Consider the following 23,080-nt stretch of genomic DNA (forward strand, 5'->3'; position numbering starts at 1 on the left):
TTGGTTCTGTTAAAAGGTTTGCAGTTAGTAATTTCGGTATGCATCTTAAAAGTTAATTTTTTGAAGTAATGTGGAGAAGCTCTACTCTTTTTATTTTTCCTGTACAGGATCTCAGTAAAAGCCCTAAAACCATGAAAAAGCTGCTTCCCAAACGCAAGCCAGAAAGGAAGCCATCGGATGAAGAGTTTGCACTGAGAAAAAGTAAGAGAGACTTGAACAAGTATCTGCACAATAAAAAGGCTGCAATTAACATCACTTTAAATTCTGTGAGAGTTAGGTGTACAGTGTAAGCAAGTCATCTGGTTTCCTCTCTCATGTCAGGGGAGAGTGGTAGGTATCTCCAGAGGCTGGTTTGTTCTATTCATCTTAGATGCTTATGCTACAATGGCATTAGTTGCTTTGTAGAGCTTTATTGATTGCTACTGTAGATGTCTGCTTGTGAAGTGCTATTTCTGTTTGTTACAGAGGGAAGGGAGGTTAACTAGAGAGCCAAGTAAAGTTCAGTAAGGTAAACCTGTCTTTTAGTACTGTAAACAACAATGTGAAGATGCTGTCCCACTCTTGCAGAATGCTTTGTAGCTATGTTTTTAGATTGGTCTTGGTAGGAGCTTCTGTTGTCCTGGTGCTGGAAAGCTGGTTATTGCTGCTTATTTGAAGACAAGTTGCTTCCACAATCACTGCTTCTAGGATCCAACAGTCTTCTCTTATTTCCTATAAATAAAGTCATTTGCTCCTGTCTGTATCTAAACTGCAGATATTTAGGCTGCTTGAAGTCTGAAGAAAAATGCTGATCTGAGAGAGACTGATTAATGTACAGAAAGAGAGAGGTCAAAATCTGGATATTGGGATAATTTGAAGTGGAGGGAACATTAATGTTATCAAGCAAACACAGTATTCACTTAGTTGTCAGCGTCACTGTAATTCTTCCTTAGAAATTTGTGTGAATGAATAATCTGATTACTTGTATCAGTAAAAGACAGGGTGGTTTTTTTGTAAGATTTTTGCTGTAGCTTTTGTTTCTCTGTGTCTGTCCTTTGCTCATAGGCTTTTTAAGATAGTCTGTGCCATGAGTGTTCAGTGCATGAAGTGTGTTTTTGTGGCAGCTGTCTCTCACAGGCTTATACAGAGTTGGAGAGAAAAAGCTTTTCCTCAGGGTGCTCTTGGCTTGTCTAAGGTGTTAGTCCTGCCAAATGTTCTGTGAATTTCGTGTGGCAGAGGTCAAGGTAGTGAGTAGAATGATTCTCTGTCTGTGGATGTGTGGGTGGATGTTGTAGTTCAGGATGTTTTACCCTTTCAGGAAGGTATCTGCTTAGGAAAGCAAAAGTACTGTAATACAGTATCATTTCAGATGTTGGAGAATGGAGATTTGGTAGTAATGATAGTGATAAAGCCGTCAACTTGCAGGTTTAGCAATTTTTAAAGAACACAGTGGGGAGGAGTTAAGGGTTCTTACCTGGGGGAAAGAAGGGGTCTGTAGCTTGCAAATACATTGTTCTACTCCTTAGTAAATAACTTCCAATAAAAGCTATTTTTTGTAGCTTTAAGTCAAAGAGGTAATGTTACTTACAGAAATTCTTACAGATTCTTGGTATTCATCTTCCCTAATCAGTAATTAGAGGCTTCTGTTAGTGTTCCTTCAACTTTCTCAACTTTTTTCTGAAGCTATTAAAATTTCCCACTGAGGAACTTTTATTCAACTTAAAGCATATTATAGATAGGTCTGGCTTTTGTTCCTTCCCTTCTCAGGAATCCAGAGGGGCTGTGTTTTGAGAACTGCTGTGTCAAATTAACATTTTAACAACCAAAACTGAGGTGTTCCAACTGAGTGCTCTCAAAATGCTGTTTCAGAAGTGTAGCATTTGTCCTGCTACTGTAATAATATGGTGCTGCATTCTAACTCTGAAATCCAGTTTTTTTCCTGCTTTGAAAGAGGGATAACTCTTACTTTGGAGTTCCTGCATCTCTTAAACTGTAAGGAAATTATATTTGGTAAAGATAATTTCTGCAATAGCTAGCTTGTCCTGACAAATGTTTGGAAAGTTGGCTTTGTTCTGGTGATAATAAACCACAAAAACCACCACGATGCATTGGCTGGGAGAGAATACAACTAGATTTTGATGTTGAAGGCTGCTCAGATTCGTGTAGCAGGAAATTTTCAAACCTAGTTATTTCACAGGGGGAAAGAGGAAAAATGCTTTTAAAACAGCAAATTATCTTGCCTTGCACATGGACTTCTGGTTCCATCTAAATTAATGGTAGAGGTACCTCTAGATTTCTGGTTGGAATTTCACTCTGTTGCAAGTGAACAGTTTGACAGGATTTTTACTGAGTCACCCAAGGAAAAGATTTGCTGTGGAGCTTTACCTTTTGGAAAATGTTGCCATGTTAAGCTTGAAAAGTTAAATTTTTTCAGTAGTGCTGTTTCTACGTTGAAGTCTGAGTAGTTTAAAGTAGTCACTTTTCACAGATATGTGTACATGATAGTGGAAGCTTTCCTACTGCACACTGGACTGAAATAGTACTGAAACTATGCTGTTAATTCTGAGTTTTATTTTCAGTTGTGTGCTGTTGAAAGGGGTAAATCTGATCTTTTTTATATGTATACACATATACATGTATAACACATATATATGTACAAATGACAAAAGTTTTCAAGATGTTTTCTGTGAATTAATATTCTGTCTCTTGATTTCTTTGATAAAATAATGAAACAGTATGCATATTGAATTGTTTGTTTATATTATAACTTGAGTATATAGGGGTTTTTCAGTAAAATGACTGCTTTAGAATGAGAGTCCTCACACTTCCAAACACATTCTGTACAACATTAGATGCTCAGAATTTTTTTTGAATGTGGGTGGATACTCTGAATTGAGTTTTTTCTAAGCATTTAAAAATAGTATTTGTCTTATTAAACTGTTACTTTTGTTCATTCAAGTTTGATTTTTCAAATGGTATGATTAAAAGAATTTTAAAGGGTTGATTAGGCTGAACTTTGGACTCAACTGAACTGTACTTATTTACAAAGGCTTTTCTATATTAAGAAACATGCCCATGTTTAAAATTCTGTTTTTCCCATTGATTCTAGGTACAGCTGCTTTAGAAGAAGATGCTCAGATTCTTAAAGTCATTGAAGCATATTGCACAAGTGCCAAAACACGTCAAACACTAAATTCAAGTAAGTTAGAAAGTACTGAAATGGGTAAAAATGGCTAACTAAAACACAAATAAGACAGTTTGAAAAAGAGACTGATGTATATTCTCAGGCCTTTGCAAATAGCAAGTTGGACCTGCAAATAATAATAACCTGTTTCTGGTTTAATATCAATGCCAAGTGTTTATGTATTGGATGCCAAGGGCCATGGTTGGACACTATTATTTTTTCAGTATTTTGAAACAATCCAAAACAACAAAAACCCAAAAGTGACTACTTTTCATGGTTTAAAATTGTACTAGAGCTTCACCAATGAATAAGAGGTGTCTGAACTGAATATAACAGCTAATCAGTATGCTTTTGGATAAATTTCAAGAAGCTGGTAAGTAGGAGGAATGAAGAAGTCATCGTAATTTTGGAGGACTGTATTTTTGTTGTGTTCTGTTCAACAAAGACTTTCTCTATGGAAAAGTAACCTAGACCTATAAAAATGTCTTTAATTTTATTGCCACTAGTTGTTTTTAGTATTAATTAAAAATTTTAACCCCGTCTCATAATTTCAGGAGAAAGTGTTCTAAGTTGTGTGTTGCTTAAAGCCATTTTTAGTTTCTCAGATCAATACCTAGCATATTGAAAACCTGTAACGTGCCTCTGGGGTCCTACTTCATTTAATCCAAATCAAGGTTGCCATGTGGAGTTCCTCTGTATTGTAAGTAAAACGTTGCTCAAAGCAGGGGAGTCCACCAGCATGTGTTCCATTTACACAAGGAAGGAGAAAATGCTGTTGCGTTTGTTCCTTTTTGCACTGTTGAATACAGATTTAATTTGGAGATCCTTGGAACACAGTATAATGATCTTGAAGTACTTGGCTGGTTTTGCTGGAACTAGAAGACTGGACATCATAACTTCTTGTCCACTAAAGCTATTTAAATTTTGCAATATTAATCACTGTTACTGCTGTCTACAGTGCTCTGGGCCTGTTTTGCTTCCAAGCAAAAGCACTTTATGCTGACAGTTGAAGTTTTAAAATGCAATTGCAGACTTAGTTCTTGAATTTTCCTAACATATGTTCACTTGCTGTTGTTACCTTGGAAAAAAACACAGCTACTTTGTGTTCCTGTGTAACTTACAATGGGAATGTGGCAGTTGTATTAATTGTAAAAACTTTTCAAGTAACAGCAAAAGCCTTAATTTTGATTTTTCTGTGTTAATGAACTGCAGATCTCCAAGATCATGAAATTAGCTACTACTATTATTTTTGTACCAGTACTAATCTTTTTTATAGCCCTACAGTCATTACAGTAGTGTGTTTAATTGGCTAAAGGGAATGAATGAGTTCAAAGTTCTGAAGATATATACTGTTGTTCCAAATAAAATCAAATGAGATGATTGCCGTTTAAACACCTCAACTGTGATCTGTTATTTCCAAGGATAATGTGACAAGAAATGGTTGGGAAAACATTTGCACTTGCACAGTAGTGTGTGTGTGCAGATATGAAATGGATATGATTTTTTTTTGCTTGCCTATTTTTTCTTTCTATGTATATTTAAGAAATATACATAGTGCTGTGGGTATCATTGCATACATCAGAAGTCAACAGCTTTTATTTGCCCTTAATTGCAGCAAGAAAATTTTTTTATTGATTTGGCACACAGCTGCTTTGTTTGGAAAGCAGTGTTGTCACCTAAGACTAGGTTCCAGAAGGTCCATTTGAAGACTGGAATTGGAAGTGGGGAAAGAACTGATAAAGCTGGAATTGCTTCTGTTGGAGCAGTAGTCAGTGTAGAATAATAGAATGAGAGAGTCGCCTGTCATCTGGGAAGTGCGCTGGTTTTTTTGCATACTCCATTCTTACCTCCCTGTTAATATTCTGCCTGTCCCTCACAGCACTCACTGGGCAATTCCCCTACCTTCACCTTAATCTGCTGCTTTTGGCAGTGTTAGTACAGCAGATCTATGGCACCAGTGCAGACTGGTAAGGTGTGGCATTAGAGGTAGCAGAGCAGCAGTTGTTTGGGTGGGAAAGAAGTGGGATTTAATTTGGGTAGATAGATGGAAATGAAAGAGCAGAGTCTGACTTTCTCATGCTTCTTGAACGCTGATCTTATTTTGCATTTCTGCTTCAAATGAAGACTTAATCTTCTGCACTATCACGGGTATGGTGGCTCATAACATGGCCACTTACCTGGCTTCAGTCCTTGGATATTGCCAGGCCTTGAAAAATTAAACAATTGTCCTTACTATGTTTGACCAACTACCCTAGAGATCTGAAAGTATTTAACTGGGAGGAAGGACTCAGGTGTGTAGGAAGAGATGTGTGAGGGGTCAGAATGGGCTAGGCTGTGTCACTGTTAGCCTCTTGGCCCTGTTTTTCTGTGAGTTAATTCACCACATGGTTTAACAAATGACAAGGGGTATGGGCACAGAAAAAAAATGTGCTTTGACAGTCTCCTTCAATGGGTGCAAGATGTTGCTGCTGACTTAGAAATCAGCAGCCCTGCTCTGCATGAGAACCTTTGCATTCTTTTCCCCCCTGCATTTTCCTCTTCACGGTGGTGACACAAACACTTCTGTTGGCTGTGTTGTGAGCTGGTAGAAAAATTACCTGCTTGAAAAAACTAACCCTACAAAAGATTTTTTCATCTGAAGCTGTTTCCTGACCTGGCTCATGAAGCAGCTGTACAAAAGACTGTGTCATTGCAAGGGAGGGAAAGGATAAGGTACAGACATGTGATGGGGAAGGGGCTGTTGCTTTTCATATTGGTGCTGGATCATGCTGGCTTACTGTGTTTGTTTACTGCTCTGTGCCCAGTCAAATCCTCCCCAGACCAGAACTGACTCTGTATTTCAAAAGAACCTGACTTCCTTTTCAAAAAATTCTATTTTCAAACTATATTTTGTTACTCAAAATTCTTAACTGAGACTGCCTAGAAACTTGAAAACCACTTCAAAATTGTATTGTAACCATTCAAACATTATTATATGCTGAGTGTAATTTATACCTAAACCCCAAACAAATTTGAAGAAAAAAAAAAAAAAAGAAAAAACCCAACTTTGGTGCCTTTTTAACAATATTTTCTCTTTTCCTTCTCTTCCCATCACCTTTTTGCTTTTATTTCATGTGTTTGGTTGTGGCTATTCCTTACGTTCTCCTCCTCATCCCACCTCTGCCTATCCACATCCACCATTTCATTTCACCTATACATCCTTAGCATGGCAAGGCACTGACCTGATGCATAATCACGTCTTGGCTGATGATGACCAATCAAGTCTAGACTCCTTGGGTCGTCGCAGTAGTCTTTCTCGTTTGGAGCCTTCAGACCTCTCAGAAGACTCTGACTATGACAGTATATGGACAGCCCATAGTTACAGAATGGGGTCTACATCTCGTAAGAGCTGTTGCTCATATATCTCTCACCAGAACTAATGCACTTCTGAGCTTTTTCTTAACAAATGCTTGTTGTATCACAGCCTGCTTTTCTTAGATGTTTTCTTGCTGTTCCTTGTCTCTTTAATGTGATATTTTAACAACTTCTGAGGGAGCTCCTGAAACTTCAGTTATACCTGGTGGAAGGCTCTATTGTCAATTCAATACACATACGAATAAGTCATTCTAAAAAGTGTATATCCTGTTAAGGATGATACTTCTTGAGGGTTTTTTTAACTGACAGATGTTAATTTGTAGCTCTGAATGGTCTTTTTTTTTTTTTCTTTTGACTTGGTCAGTGTAGTAGCAGGTCCTTTATTTTCTTTTTTTTTTTCATTTTGGATAAGCACATTTTTATATTTTGTACTGAAACCATACTGGTTTGAGAGCTGAGTGCCAGCTATACGGAAATACCTTAGCGGTAGTGGTTGGATTTTCTACATATTATTAACAAAGTACAAAGCTGGTAGAGTAAGTAAAATGCAGCTTAAAAATAAGCAGTACAAGAGCTGTAAAATCATTCAGATATTCATGTATCTGGCCTATTTGTTTGGAAGAGCATTTGCTAATCCATAAAAAATTCTGGTTTTATACTGCTGTCTTTTGCTCATTGCTTAAAATGTTTATATGAAGGACCTCACTGCTCTTTCCCCACCCCAGTCTGGCAATTGTCATGAAAACCTGGCAGTCCATGCTCATTACACGCAGTGTTTTGGTACTCTCATGTTACCTGTGGTCATACTGTCACTTTACTGTATGCAGTAGTGTGGCAGAAAGCAGGGTTTAGATGTTTACTTGCCTGTTAAAATGCACAACTGTCAACTCTCAATTGACCATTCTTCTTGAAAAGACGAGATGAAAATGGTTCTCCTGATGGAGGCTCCAGTGTTCAGCATCTGAAACTCTAGGTACAACTGTGATCAAATTGGCTTGTTTGAAGTTCTGAATAATAGAATGCTTGGCTTTTGGGTTGAACTGTTTGGAGCATGTCTGTGACAGATTTTATTGTGTCTTGTAACTTCTCTCATAAGTAGGTTTGTTTTCAGCAGCAGCTCTTCACTTACAGTCGTGTTGGCTTTTTCAGAGAACTGTGACATGCTGTGCACAGCTGAAGGTCTCAAACCTGTGCCTGGGGCACTGCTGGGGTGAAGTGTGTGTGTGTGTGTTCTGTCTTGTTGCTAAAGTAATTGGCATCAAAACAAAAATGGCATGTTCTCCAAATCTTTGTAAGCGTTAGGGAAAGGTGTGATGAAAGGACAGAAACAGTTCTCAGTTTCTCCAGGGTTCCCAAGTGCAACACCCTTATCCCTTTTCACATAAGCATGTTATCCAGTGTTCAGATACTACTCTGTGAACAAGTTCAGAGTAATCATGATGAAATTTAACTGCAGCCTGAGAACTGGATCACACTGTTTAAAAGATAATCAAAACCTTTCTGCAGGTTACATGATCAGAAAGTTGTAATTGCTAGATGTGCATGATTACAGAAGGTGGTCAGTGTGGAGAAGATGTTTTAAGGCAGTTCACATCTTCAATTTACGTTCAGTCTTGTTTGATCCCCTGCTTTATCCTCTCTCATTGTTGTTGGCATTCTATAATATGACTATCAAAAGCAGTACTGCTTACCAAGGAGAGTTTTCAGGCATACATTTTACTGCTGGTCATATATTAATGTAATGACCAGGAACTTGTGTATGTTGAACCTTTTTCAAATGGAGGAGTCTTGCTTTGAGAAATGAGATAAGTATACGTGCTCCATATCATTTCACAGCACATTTGTAACCCACTTCACTCCCTTCTTCCTTTCAGTCAGTTTTCTTGTTTTGTTTTTTTAACATATATGGAAAGTATGGATTGTTTTTTGCCCTGTTTCTTATGCTGTGGTGTTCTAGTTGAATAATGTTTTCTGCACTGGATAAATGATAATTCCTTTATGTCTGTTTCATGTTATATAGTGTAAATATGAGTTTGTAATACAGTTGTTGCACTTGAACTTTCCTTATCACACAGAAAGTTTTGTTATCCAGATCCGAAGATTTTGACTTTCTATGCACCAAAGCTTTGACAGTTTACCACCATTAATTATTGTAGCATTTAAATCATTAAGTACTATCATAATTAGGATCTCTCATATTGTGTATTCTCATATTAACATCACAGCACATTTAAAATCATTCTATGTCTTCAGTGTTACAGGCTGTAAGCTATTGTGAACTGATCAGGAGTATTAATGCAAAATGCTCTAAACAAACAAACAAAAAAAAGGCAATTGTGGAAATGGTGGTATTCAGTCCAAAGGTTCAGTGTTTCTATTTTTGTGGAACTTTAGTCATGGTAATAACAGTACCTTATGTTTATGCAATTCTGTAAATTGTATGTGTACAGTTACAAATACACTGGAAGGATGGAGAACCTGAATTGGAAGGTAGGTTCAAGCCATTGTCAGGCCCTCTTCTCATGGCTTATGCAGAGTTTCCATAAACTAGTGCTTACCATAAACTGAAGCCAACCAATATTAATTTGGTGTTTTGCGTAATCTTGCCAAAACACAGTAATGTGTATATAGTGAAGTAAAACATAGAAAGAATAATATATATTGTGCACTTCATTGTGAATGGGAGAAGCCATCTTCAGTAGGTGACTGCCTTTGGAAAATGCAAAATGGATGTATATCTGAATGTTTCATTGTACTGTACAGTATGCATATTGTTTGTGGTTGCATATATCAATTAAGTGTTTTGTTTTATATAAAAAGGACATCTGTTATGTACAGTTGAAATAAATTTTGCATTTGCTAGACTGTGACTTTAATATTTAATTATTACACAGGGGGAAAGGACAGCAGAACTTGCAACTTAACACATCCTCTTCTCCCTATGCCTCCTTTCTCTTCCTTCCTTATTCCCAGAGGAATCAAATGCTGATGTGAAAGACCTTTTTTGACATGTGTGTAATCTTTGTTTAATGTAGTTGACATCTACAGGAAATTCAATGTAATGTGACGTATGTATTCTTCTATATCCTCCTGTTTTAAAAAATAATTTCAGAGACATTGCCATCTATAAATTGTTCTTCTGTTGCCTCCCTCTCCTGTTAAACTGATTTTATTTTCCTCCTTTTAGTGGTTTTGTGTGTGTGTGTTTTGTTTTTTGGTTTTTTTTTTTTTTGATTGGTATACTGGGCTGAATTATTGGAACAATCTAAAACCTACTTCTGCAGATCCTGTTGCCAGAGAGAAATTTTATGAATATACTAAAGGTGTATATAACCTTATGTGTTTTCATGATTTAATATTGCATTTAATATTTTTCTTTTTAAAGCAAGAGTTATCCATAGTGTTTCTACGTAAAAGATGCTCATACGAGTGAATTTAAATAAATCAATAAGCTAATATATGTGCTAAAATGTTTACATCAGAATAAATTTAATAATCACTCCTCTCTATTAAAAGGTCATAACTTTATTTTGCTATGACTGTAGCAGCTCTAGTCCTGCAGCCGTCTGGTTGGAAGTTTTTGTACTGGTTGGTGAAATACAGAAAGTTTAGTGGGGCAGCTCTTTCCAAATGTTGTCTTAGAAATCTCCCATGTCTTCAGATGGTGTATTTGTATTATCAAATTATTCATTCTGTTCTTATATGACTAACACTTATATATTAAGTTATATTTCGGTCCACTTTGTTTCCATTTTACTCATCTAAGCATATTGCTGAAAAATGCCTAAATCAGTCATCTGAGTCATGTGGATTTTTTTTTCCTGTTTGTGTATCTCTATTCGTTTAAAAAAAAAAAAGACAAAAAAACTTCATGCCCAATCCTTTTTTGTTATTCCCAAGAATTTGCAAATGATGGTGTATCTTATACAGTGAACTAAAGTTTAGCTGATATTTGGATTCTGGTTTGTATTTTCTTTACAAAGACATTAAAGGGTACCCCTTTGATTTTAGCAGATCTGTAGCACAGATTTTTCCAATTTCTAAATCTCAACACAGGCAGAGTCTGGGAGCCACCATTTTTTGGATTCTTTGTATTAGGACCTCATGAAAAATTTATTAAGAAAGAGTAGGTTAATTTGGCAGGTGTGCTCATCCACTTTAGCATCTTTAATATAAAAAATACAGTGAAACACTGAATATTTAAAATGACAAGTAACTTTTTTTTGCCTAACATTTACTTCACTAGGAAATGTACGTCTGTACATGCCAGTGGTTAATGGTTGATCTAAACAGTTGTGTATATTCACACTTGTTTTTCAGTGGCAAGTCATGCTTCTTTCTTTGAAACTCAAGTAAATTTAATTTCTGAGAGCTTCTTAGCTTGTAAAGTTGGTGAAAAACAGAACTGTATATTTACAAGTACTGTTCCAAATTTTTGACCTTTATCCTTGTCTTGTTCCACTCCTTACCTCTCCTAATCACAGTAAAGGTATGAAGAAGTGAAGAAAACAATAATACTTAAAAGCTGTTCAACAGAGTCTTTGCTCATGGCCTCAGATTATGCTGTGCACTTCTGGAAATTAACCACCATCCCCACACATCTGACTTCCATAGCTTAAATTAGGACACTCATAGTCTTCTATGACTATGAGCCTTCTCCTCCCATTCACCAGCTGGAGGAAGCTGTTCTTGGTTGACTGGGGAGAGCTGGCTTTTAACTTGATGCCCTGAAATTAGCTATTTTAAGCAGGTGACGTGGATACCCACCTCCATTTTACTCTTGGCTTAAATGGTTCCTGGACAGACAAGGTCTTTGAACATAGGCAGAAATTTAATATCCAGTTAAAGTGGAAAGGTTTCTGAATTTCATCCTCCTTTTCTTACTTCCCTCCTGCAAAACTTCTGGATTCCCTTCATATTTGTCTGCTAAGTGATTCAAAACAAAGGACCAACCAGACTGTTTACCAGTACAGCTCTTTCTGAAGCCTGGCTTCTGTCAGGAACCAGGATGGTTCCATATTAAAATAGCATGGTGCCCAGAGAAATTGCGGATGCCTCATCCCTGGAAGTGCTCAAGGCCTGTTTGGATGGGGCTTTGAGCAACCTGGTCTCGTGGAAGGTGTCCCTGCCCAAGGCAGGGGGGTTGACTCAGTGTCAACCATTTTGTAAGATGTCAAGCTCCTTTTGGGGCAGAGTGAATAAAAGGCTGAGGTTATGAGTTAGGATTACAAACAGACATCAATGAGAACCTCTGTGGTATTCAGCCTCTGCTATAGTATCTTCCTGGTTTGGTGTTAGAACGGGCTAAATTTGCTAAACCTATAATTTAGGGTATAGTATTGTCAAAAAGCGTTGTAATTTTTTATTCTCCACTCTAGGACTGAGAGATACTGATATTGAATAGATCTTTATTTTTTTGGATGGAATTTAATTTATGGAAACTTAGTTGAATCTTGATTGTAGTGGTCAGTTGTTTGCCTTAATTATTCAACAGACTTCTAAACAGTGGGGTCATTCTTCCAAGACCCTAGATTTAACAGTTCCGTGTTGAGAAGTTACAGCAACTTACTTGGCCTTAATATTTGTTTGCTGATCTTGAAGTAATGGTTTGGGTTTGTCAAACATCCTTTCTTGTCCCATCCACCTTCCTTCCCTGAATACCCTCCCCCTGCCAAAAAAAACCCCAAACCAAATGAAACCCTGTTTTGTGTAGCTCGGGGTGTGGAGTGTCCATCTTTAAAAAAATGCAAACCCAAACTAAACCAAAAAACAGCAACAACAACAACAAATCCCTCCACAAAAACTCCCCAACAAACTAACTGACTGGTACCTGTGGTTATGGTGTGTCAAGGTGTATTAGGCAGTTGTTTGAGGTCAATTTAAATATAGTCATTTGGCCTTTTTGACTTGGAATAGTGTCTTGTAATAAAATTTAGTGTGAAACCTGGATGCTTAGGATTGAGGAATAGTAGATATGGCAAACGAAAGTAACTTGATTCTTCCACCCTCTTTCATGAAAATGTGGAGTATGTCTCAAAGGTGTTTAGGATTATCTAAGCTGCTGGAACCTCCTTGACTGTCCTTTCAGTATTGATTCAGTGGGAAGTGCCCACTGTACCGTAACACAACCCCTTTCCGTGTGTCCTAAAGCTGTAGCTTTTGCAGAGGGAAATGGTTACACAGAGGATAAGCATATAGAACCTGATGAAGGCACAAGGTGCAATTTAGGGGATATTGCTGAGTGCCAGTGATGAGATGACTCTGCTTGAAGTTCCTTCCAGATGTATAATTGCAAAAAAAAGCACCTTAAAAAAAAAAAAAAAAAGGGTAGCTGCTGGCATAAGTGGTGCAGAAAAGCAGTATTTTGAAATAGCTTCCTTTTGCCTTTAGAACTTGACACTTCATCTCTGATGTTACCGTGCACGTACTGATTTGATGACCGGATCCTTTGTGGGAGGGTAGATGTGCTGTGTTTGTACCTCTGATACTCAGCAAGTGCTTGTGGGGTTTAGGAAAAAAAAATCTACAATAAAGAAAAACCCACCAAAGCTCAAAAAACGCAAACCACGAGAAAGGAGAAAGTGTGGGGGGTTTTGCCTAAGTACGAACCATAAGAGCAGCGAGAGTTCTGACATACAAGCAAGGGTTTGTATTACCAAAGGTGTTGGAGCAATGAAGGCGAGAGTGAGACTTGTGTTCTGCTGTCCTGTGGCACAGGAAGGTCAGTGTTCACAGCAGCAGTTTTGCATTGTGTGTGTGTAGTGTGAGGTCTCCTTGTATGTATAGTGTTGGTGAGCTGCTTTTTGTGTCTCAGCAGTGTTGTGTGCTGTGCTCTGCTGTACATTCATCAGGATACGCTGCTGTAGACATCTGCTTCACATGCATGTGTGTGTATAACTGAACAGCTGGGACATTTGTTGTCAAGCTGTCTCCTCCATGCTATTTGTGCTTTGCAAGGACCCATGTTACCCTGCCCAAGCAGACAGCTGGATGCAGCTCTATAGAAGGAGAAAGATAACATGTGCTCCATTTGGGTGGAGGGAGTCATGGGTGCGAAACACATGGCAGTTCTCTCCCCCTTGGTCAGTTCTCCCTCCCTTGGCCTGTGCTGGGCTGAGGTGTGCTCCACATCAGTACAGAGACCCAAAATGCAGTGATCTGGTAGCAGCTGCTGCCAACTAATTCCCACAATTCAGTTCTGTTACCTGCAAGGCTAATAAAGCAGAGCAGTAAGCAATTGACTGAAATAAACATAAGAGAGCTTTTAACACTTAGAGTTTGACAGCACAAACAGGGAAGTGTCCTTGACCTCCCTACAGAGTTTGGATATGTTTGTTTTATAGGTTGTTCCTTCTGGAAAATAGGTGGTAGTGGAAGTGTATTAACTCTTAAAAGATCTCTTCATTCTGTAAGAAGAACTTACAGCTTTCAAGGATGTGATTGTTTCTCAAATCTGCTGTTATCTTTATTCCATATAATATTGACAACCATATACTGATACATTAGATCTTTACTGTAAGCTTAAGGAAACTGTTTTCTTCATTAAAAACATTTGTTATTGTTTGCTAAAATAGTTTAAATAGCTAAACATGTACAACTAAGGTTGGGTCCAAACATGTACAGATAAGGTAGGGTCCCTACAAGCTCACTGTTCAGAACTCAAGACTGCAGCTGTTTAGGAAGTTAGTATTTTTTAGTGAGTGTGATTTATTCAACTTTTTAATTTGTTTATATTATGTATTTTACTATGAACCATAAAGAAAAGTGCTGTTATCACAAAGCAGCTGTTCAGCAACTAATTTCTCTGGACAGGCATGTGCTCTGTAGTACCAAGTTATCAGTTTGAACTGTATGAGACTTAAGAAATTCCTGATTAATGAAAGTTCACTACAGTGAATTGGTAGGCAGGTATACCTTGTTTGTTAAAACCAATGTCTTAGTTAAAAAATTTAAGAAATGCTTTATCTGCAGTGTTTGAATTCTGTACAAATGCTTAGACACCAACTTATTTACAGACCTTCTTAAAAAAAAAAAACCTTGTAATTTGTTGCGGCCTAATTAAATAATCTTTGTAGAATACATACTTTATGTACTTATGGGTGGATGCACATTTCTGGGCTGTAGATTTTTCTAGTCAGAGCTATTTTTTTTATAATCTACATTTTATCTTGATGTCATAAATTGTAATGTGTGGAAAAAGTTCTGAAGATATTGGAATGCTTTGAGTTTTTATCATCAAACCATGCAGTGCTTTTTAAAACATCTATTAAATACAAAGAGTGTATTTCATTTGGTAGGAATGAATTATAGGACTAAAAGGCTATGTGTAAGAGGATTTGCATGTATATGTGTGTGCACACACACAGGTGTGGTGCTTACAGTGTTTTGGCAAAAAGGGTTTTCACTTATTTTTCTTTAATTGCTGTGTCATTTGATACCACTATTCTGCTCCTTACTGACAGAGTGATGGGTTTAGAGCAGAATAGTTTCTTGGTTTTGTATCAATGTGAGATCAGAATCTGTCCTTGAGGCTTAAATCACTGTTACTTAATCAGAGCTATGTCTTTCTTTCTCGGTCTGCCATGGGGAATTTGCACAGCTTTTACTGATGGTTGAGTAGTGCACTATTCCTTGAACAGTGTAACATCCCCGTCAATGACTCGGGCGTTATGTCAGCAGTGGGATACGAGTGTCAGACAACCTTTTGTTGTTGTAAGGCTGTGATTTCAAAAGTAACAAATGTGTCAGTAACTCGTGTGTAGAGGGAAGGGGGAAATGGAAAGTGGTATAGCTTGGTCATGGGGATGTATCATGCAGTGAATGAAAGAATAATCTTTGAAATGTCTCAGTGGCATTTGTGAGTTGCTCATTTTTTAATATATTTTTACAACAGGTTCCCGTAAAGAATCAGCTCCTCAAGTCCTGCTTCCAGAAGAAGAAAAAATTATTGTAGAAGAAACTAAAAGTAATGGTCAGACTGTTATAGAAGAGAAGTAAGAAAACGTTTAATGAATGATGAATTAAAGTAGTAAACTTTGCACTCTTCTTCCTCCTCCTGTCTCCCATTATAGTAGGGTCTGTGTGGTGTGTTTGTAGTTGGAGCAGAGTTGTTTGGAGTATGCTGCCAGTCCTCTAAGTGCAGTTGGCCTTCATTTAAATGTCTGGTTTCTTTGTATATGCTGTGCAACTTTTTCCACCCGTGCCAAGAAGTGATGTGCTTCACTTACAAATAATTTTTCCAAGTGCTGTCAGATTTCAGTATTAAATTGGTGTCATCCTTCTTGTTAGCATGTGGCGTCGTTCTACTTTTTGGTAAAGTGTATGTTGGAAATGAAACTACTGTTCTGTTGTAGAAAGCTGTAATACAGAAACCAGCAGAGGTCTCTTAAGTGCTTGAGAGGTGTTTCTTTTCACAGAAGCTGGTAACAAGTCCTTGCCTTAGTGGATATAAATCAGGATTAGACAATGTATTTTTTTAACACAGGTTCGAAATTAGCTGTGGGGTATGGGGTGTTTTCTATTTAATTGCATTTCATTTTACAGTTTTGTCTAATAATAGATTTAGATGTGTATTTCTGAAAACTGTTGTTACAGATGATCTTCTTTTTTCATTTTAGAAGCCTTGTTGACACAGTATATGCATTAAAGGATGAAGTACAGGAGTTAAGACAGGTTGGTAACTTGCTACATATATAGCAACATGGAGAAGGAAAAGATGGAAGACTTGTTTTAAAACTAAATATGGCTTGCAAGTTCACTTTGACAGTCATGAACTTGAATTTTGGACTAGATCTACTTTCAGAAGTAAAATACCATTTGCCGAAAAGCACTCCCTGTTGTTATCAGTCTTTTGAGAATAGCATTGAGTATTGTTTCTCTGAGGTGAATTACTAAGCTGGTTTTGGATGTTGCAGCTTCTAAAATGGTGGAAGTGTTAAACAAATTCAGTTGTGCTGTATCACCAGCAAAGTAAACTTACAGTGACTGAGAAATTGTAGTTGCTTGAGAATGCTAATAAAGGCCTAAATAGAACCAGATATTTATAGTTCTAAAATGATACAATCTTACAGTAACCTGAACACCTCTTATCAATCAGTTCTTAAAACTGCTCATTTCCAGACAGGAGTCCTTTTCAGTGCCTATCACATGGCTTTTTTAAAATGAGGGCTTCACGTTAGCTCTGGGTGCTTCTTTGTCGCTTGTTCTAAATATTCACCATGAATAAATAAAAATATCTTCTTATCAGGTCATAGCTTGTTTTAACCATGCTAGTGGTGCTGCATGTAGTCTTTGCTTAATGTGTAGGTGAAAAAAAGCATTGGGTTTTCCTCACTCTGCAAGGTGTGAATTTGCTTACCAGTCTGACTCCAGAAGTTGGATAAAATTTCCTGTGTTAATGTAAAAAGGATTTGTATTCAAATTTCTTAAGGTCTAGGGCTATAAATGTCAATTCTTTGCCATCTGTAAGCATGCCCAGTGTTTCTAAGGATGTAATGCATATTCCTTGAAATAGGACAGTTGATGCGTTGCATACTTAAGTTCTGCTGTGTTCAGCATATAAAGAATGAGTATCCCAGGTTAGATGTGAATGTGACAGTCTTTTTAAAAACACAATTCACATAATAAAAGCAGCAATAATAGCCCACTAATACTCCTGTGGCTTCCTGCTTTTGTACAGAGAATAAATGTGCAGCCTCACTGAGGCTCTGCTCAGCTCCATGACACTTAAACAGAAAGTCACCTTTTCCTGAGCTTCATGCAACAGCTCTCTTTTCTGGAGCCTTTCCAAATAGATGTTCTTCACAATCTTACATCTTCCAAAGCTAAGACATATTAAAGCCTGATTTCATTCTCTTTTATATCAAGAATTCAGGAATCTCATCTTAAAAGCATTCATTGGTTCACTGCTGTGATGCTACTAACCAGAGAAGTGGCAGAAATAATGTCTGAGCTGGCAAGGGCTTTATGGATAAAGGCTCTCTGGGAGTACATAGCATCCTGGTTGATGTAGACACCAGACTGCAAATAACAGCTTCCATAGGTCATTCGTAGCTGTTGTTCCACAGGCAATGTACTTGAATAGTATGGTCCTGAACTGGCTGACTTAATAACTTAAATCTACGTGAAATGATGAACTTTGCGAGTTTCTCAACAGGCTTGAGGAGGGAATGGAGTTAATGAGGTGACAGACCTCATTAACTTGGTTGTGTGTATAAACAAGAGAACAAGGAGCTGGAGAGCAGTGCCATGGAAAGGGACCTGAGGGTCCTGGTGGATGACAAGCTGAACATGAGTCAGCAGTGCCCTGGCAGCCAGGAGGGCCAACCCTGTCCTGGGGGGCATCAGGCACAGCATCGCCAGCCAGGCAAGGGAGGGGATTGTCCCACTCTGCTCTGCACTGGGGCGGCCTCACCTCGAGTGCTGGGGGCAGCTTTGGGTGCCACAATATAAAAAAGGTATTGAACGAGTAGAGAGTGTCCAAAGAGGGGCCATGAGGATGGTGAACGGCCTTGAGGGGAAGCCGGCTGAGGTCACTTGGTCTGTTCAGCCTGGAGAAGAGGAGGCTCAGGGGAGACCTCATTGAGATCTTCAACTTCTTGTGACAGGAAGCAGAGGAGCAGGTACCGATCTCTTCTGGTGACCAATGACAGGACTTGAGGAAACAGCATGAAGCTGAGTCAGGGTAGGTTTAGGTGGGATATCAGGAAAAAGATTTTCACCCAGAGGGTGGTTGGGCACTGGAACAGACTCCCCAGGGAAGTGGTCACAGCACCAAGCCTGTCTGAATTCAGGAAGCATTTGGACAATGCTCTCAGGCACATGGTGTGATTCTTGGAGTGTCCTGTGCGGGGCCAGGAGTTGGACTTAATGATCTTGATGAGTCCCTTCCAATTCAACTCATATTCTATGATTTTATGATCCTATCCTGTTTCTAGAAATGTCTGTAAATGGCAGCTAATGGGAGTTCAGTTGGACCCTTGGATTGCAGGCCTGTGTTTGTTAAACACTGTTAGACTTATCTTGGGGCCTTCTTTAAATGTTTTCTTTATCTTCTGGTTCCTTCCCTGCTGTTCCCAGCATCACCTTGACCTGTACAGGATTAAATAGTGTAAGCATTCCTGTGGATTGGTCTGTCACCCTTACAGTCCTGTTGTTCATTTATTTCAATACTGCCTGATGGCACTAAACAGTGAGAACTCACTTTTGAATATACATGTGGAGAGATGGTGTTCCTTGAAATTCAGACTTCTCGTAGACGGCTGGTAGTCATCAGTCTAGTTTAAAATTTAGTCACAGAACGCTTTTCAGAGAACGTAATGGTTTTCAGGATATTCCTCTCAACTATTTACATTCCTAATGAAGCAAGTTAATTTGCATTAAGTTTTAAGAAGCTTTTGGGATATTGAAACCAGTTAAAATCACAGGAGGTTCTTACAGGGAATATTTAGTCTGCTTATTGCTCCATTTCCCTTCTCCATTAGCAACAAATATATTCTACTCCTCATTGATCAGATTTGAGCAGAAGAATTCAAGATTAGTGGCCATCTGTTACTAGCACTTTCTGTATAAAGGGCCCCCAAGTACAAATAGGAAGTAGCTCAGTTTCCATTTGGTGGCTTTTGTTGCATTGTGTGAAATAACTGTGTAACTTGTGAAGATTTAATAGAAGCTTTGCTTTTGAACAGCTGCTATCGGTTTTACTGAGAAGAGCCTTCAGAATTTGTAATTGACAGTGTATGTGTAGTCAGATCTGTTAAAAGCTCCCAAAACAAACGTAATATCTCTGTCTCTGTTAAACAGGATAACAAAAAGATGAAGAAATCATTAGAAGAGGAACAAAGAGCTCGCAAGGACTTGGAGAAGCTTGTTAGAAAAGTTCTAAAGAATATGAATGATCCGTCTTGGGATGAAACCAACTTATAACCACTTCTTTTTTTTTTCCCCTTCTTTCTATTGAAAGACCAGTTGTAAAACTGAGCTGGGAAGCCTTCTGACATTAGTCAGTGTTGCATCAAGAGCACTATAAAACAGGATTTAACTGGATCTAGTGATTTCTTGCTCTGAACATACAGAAAGAGTCAAGCTATTTACTGAAGCAATCTGTACTTTAAACCTGGAGACCGTGGATCCTGAACTCTACTAAACTTAATTTGTTTGCATCCAAATTACCTCATTTTGCAGAAAGTGCAGCACCTGACTAAAAATCCATGTTTTTCAGTGGCTTTTTAATTAAATATATATTTTTCATGTAAATAGCTGTAATTTAGAATGCATATGTGATTGATGTATCAGGGCTGATATGTTGGGGTTTTTTTCTTGTGTTATTATAATGGTCACAAGTGTTAGAAATGATGGCAGTACTGTCTTACCTAAGAAAGGTCAGAGTTCTTTGTGGATAATTATGAATTAGTTCCAAATTACCCACTTACCACACATGCAAATTTAAACCCCTATTTTTCCTATTTACCACTATATTTAAATCCTTTACTGTTACCTGTTACTTTAAACAGTTTACAGTTCCTTAAGAACAGTATTAAAATACAGGAGATTGTTTATTGACAGTATAAACAATTTTTAACAAATCTAATGTCCACAATTTACATTCACATACACTTGTTTGGCAGACTAATCTATTGTGCTTTGGCCACCAAAAGACTGATGTACTTGCCTGCTTTTTATGACTGTGATTTTTAGGTGTTTATGTACTACATTTTCTATTGTTGTGCTTAAACATACAGCTGGCTGATAACAGATCATACAGTTTGTTAAAGGAAAAAAATCAGTCTAATCCAGAATTTTGTGAATAAATTGTTGCTATTTATATTTTATGGTCACAGCAATTAAATTTTAGCTAACCTTTGTGCATAAGACACATGGGCTAGGCCAAACTTCATTCAGAGCTTTGTTTCTATACCACTATATAAGATTCTCTGTTTGGAGTTCCCATACTGTGGAAGCAGTCATTCCTTTCCCACCCTGTTTTCTTTGCATGTTGCTGATTTCTGTCCTATTGGGATTTAAATGGAAAGAAATGTGGAAGTAAGATTTTTTTAAATTGTACTGTAATTCATAATTTGCACTGCTGACAGATTTTAAAATACATAAAGGAACATTAATTCCCTAGTCTGATAGGTGCAATTACTGCAGTTTCTTGTATTTAAAATAGGAGATGATACGTCCCTGCAAACAATGAGCACTGATGGAGCACTTAAAATACTAATCCCATTAAAACTCATCGTTTTCATGGATTTCATCAAACTTTGGATTTGACTCCAGACAGTGCAGCTTTCTGAAGGGTTTGTGTTCAACTGAGTCAGAAGTGCAGGTATAGCACAGACTTGAGTCACACCTTTTGTCATTCTGATTTTCTACTGCTCTTTAACTCCAGCTAAATGTAATGCTCAGACTTGAGCAAAGGTTTGTACAAACTTTAGTGAGTTGGAGCCAGGATGATTTGGGTTGTAAAAATTGTCATGCACATTTTGAATCTAATGACAAATCTATTTTTAAAGCTATCCACTTTTTTCAGTCAAGAACAGCTTTTTTAAAATAGGAAATTCTGTCAATGATTACATACTTGAGAAACAATTCTGTGGGAATGGATGCTTCATAATCTGAGTAGACAAGTTGTTTTAGAAAGCTGAATTTGTAGGTGTCTTGTGTTTCTGCAATTTAAAAATGTTTTCCTTTAATTCTAAGGGAGGAGAAAATGAAAAAGCCTACATTACCAGAGTTATATATATTCACAAAACTTTGAATTTGTTAATTCTTGATACCAAAATCTTTCCTTGATGTTTGCGGTTGCCCAGAAATGTGGACTGACACTATATTTATCTTCGCATTTAGAAAATATTCTTGCTAAAGGCTAAGTGATACCAACCCCTGCAAATGCATACTATCCTGGCCAAGTTTAGACTTGGGAATGCCAATATAATTAGAATTTTGCTAACATTTTCACTTTCTGACATCCAGGGTATTTTCAGAGTGGTTTTTAATTTTCAATTGAGCATATGCGAAAGGACATTCCAGAGGAAGAAGTATGAAAGGAAAACATTAACCTTTGCAGTATTTAGCAAATTTTAACTCAGGAACAACTTCCATCACAACAACTTGTTTTACATTATATTGTAAAGAGTGGTGTTGCTATGTAAATCTGCTGACTCTTAGTATCTGTGATATTATAATTTCTGACAGTACCCCTATACTGACATCTTATGAACATGCCTTAAACACTGAATGATGAAGCAGTTGTTAAATATGACCAGGACTTAGGGACTGATTTTATTCAAGGTGGATTGGAAGGACTAATTCTTACACAAACACACACACACACACACAAAAAAGGAGGCAAAAAAGAAATCTGACCTAATGTTATAGATAACTTTTGTCTCTAGTGCAGAGAGCAGATTCCGGCTTTTGGGAACCAAGGAGTACCTGAACTTTTCTTCATTGACAATTTGTTACAGTGTATATAGATTGTAAATGTCACCATGGACCTTCTGAATTGTTGGAAACTTTATATAAGCATGGATAAATGGGGCACTGTTTATTTAACCTATTAAAGGGTTGTTTGTTTGCTCTCATCATTTAGGGATGAGGAGATGAAGCCATTTCTTATCCTATAGATGTGAAGCACTTTCAGTTCTGACCTGTCCAAAATGTAGCATAACATTTCTCTGTACTTACTGATGTATGTGTGTTTGTCTCACCCTGTCATGACATCTTAAAGATTGAGTAACTGACTGCTTTTGTATAAACCTTCTTAATGCAAATCATTTAGGGAATTTAGAGTATCCTGTTCACAGTGTCTGTGGAGAACTCTAGTTTAGATGTCACAATAATATCCTGGTATCCACTACTAAAGCGTTTATGCTACATTGTAATTAAACCATGAATTTTTCCCCCACCCTATGAAGTGTTACATTTCATCTAATATGTGGGCTATGAGATAAAGAAGGGAAATTGCTTTAATTTTTTTGCCTTTCATACAAATAACCACGTCTCCAATATAGTAGCTGCTATACTATCTTGAAAGAGCTTTTTCATGGTCTTTTATAAATAGTAAATTGATGCCTGGAAAACAAAACAATGCAAGGGTTGTTTAGAGGGATGAGAAGGAGGATCTTAACTGTCTTGCATTGAGAAATGCTCACTTTCATTGGCAACCTGACCTGCTCAGGTAATGTAAGAAATGGAGGAGATCAAAGACAGAAAATAGTGAAAGGAAAAAAAGCAAGAAACTATTACAGCTGGTGATGGGGTCAGTGGCTCTGACCCAGGAAGAGGTGATCAGTCCGGGGAGATGGTCAGGGCAGGGGCTGGGCATACCCCACAAGAAACACTAGAAACTGCATCAATTGAGTAAAATATGTCTACACGCATGATTTATCTGAATAGACAGAAATTTGTGATGTGTGTCATAGAGACTTTTTGTGGTTGGTGCTGCCTGAGATAGGGGAGAGGGATGATTCTTATGGTAGCAGAATTGTCTGGCTTTATGCCAGATGGTGGGATGGGTTAAGGAAAAGTGCAGGGAGTCATTTGTTTGAAAAGATGGTTTCA

The 23,080-nt window shown here is 37.6% G+C and overlaps 1 protein-coding gene across 5 annotated transcripts in view; it reads left to right on the plus strand.

Moving 5' to 3' along the window:
- The window catches only part of ARHGEF7 (Rho guanine nucleotide exchange factor 7), a 123,657-nt gene extending 101,233 nt beyond the window's left edge, over window positions 1-22,424 (plus strand). For 3 of the 5 annotated variants that reach the window (XM_042038687.1, XM_042038713.1, XM_042038701.1), the window contains 6 exons: window positions 108-201; window positions 3,089-3,178; window positions 6,368-6,544; window positions 15,411-15,510; window positions 16,135-16,189; window positions 19,319-22,424. In XM_042038687.1, the coding sequence (XP_041894621.1) occupies window positions 108-201; window positions 3,089-3,178; window positions 6,368-6,544; window positions 15,411-15,510; window positions 16,135-16,189; window positions 19,319-19,441 (639 nt within the window). In that variant the 3' untranslated portion in view covers window positions 19,442-22,424. Of the gene's footprint in view, window positions 1-107; window positions 202-3,088; window positions 3,179-6,367; window positions 9,382-15,410; window positions 15,511-16,134; window positions 16,190-19,318 lie in introns of those variants that run through there. The other 2 variants (XM_042038694.1, XM_042038722.1) reach the window with 2 other exon arrangements.
- The last annotated feature ends 656 nt before the right edge of the window (window positions 22,425-23,080 follow it).

The sequence above is a fragment of the Corvus kubaryi genome, unplaced genomic scaffold (assembly GCF_017639235.1).
Source record: "Corvus kubaryi isolate FWS band 111438036 unplaced genomic scaffold, C.kubaryi_AGA036_p1.0 133, whole genome shotgun sequence".
NCBI lineage: Eukaryota > Metazoa > Chordata > Aves > Passeriformes > Corvidae > Corvus > Corvus kubaryi.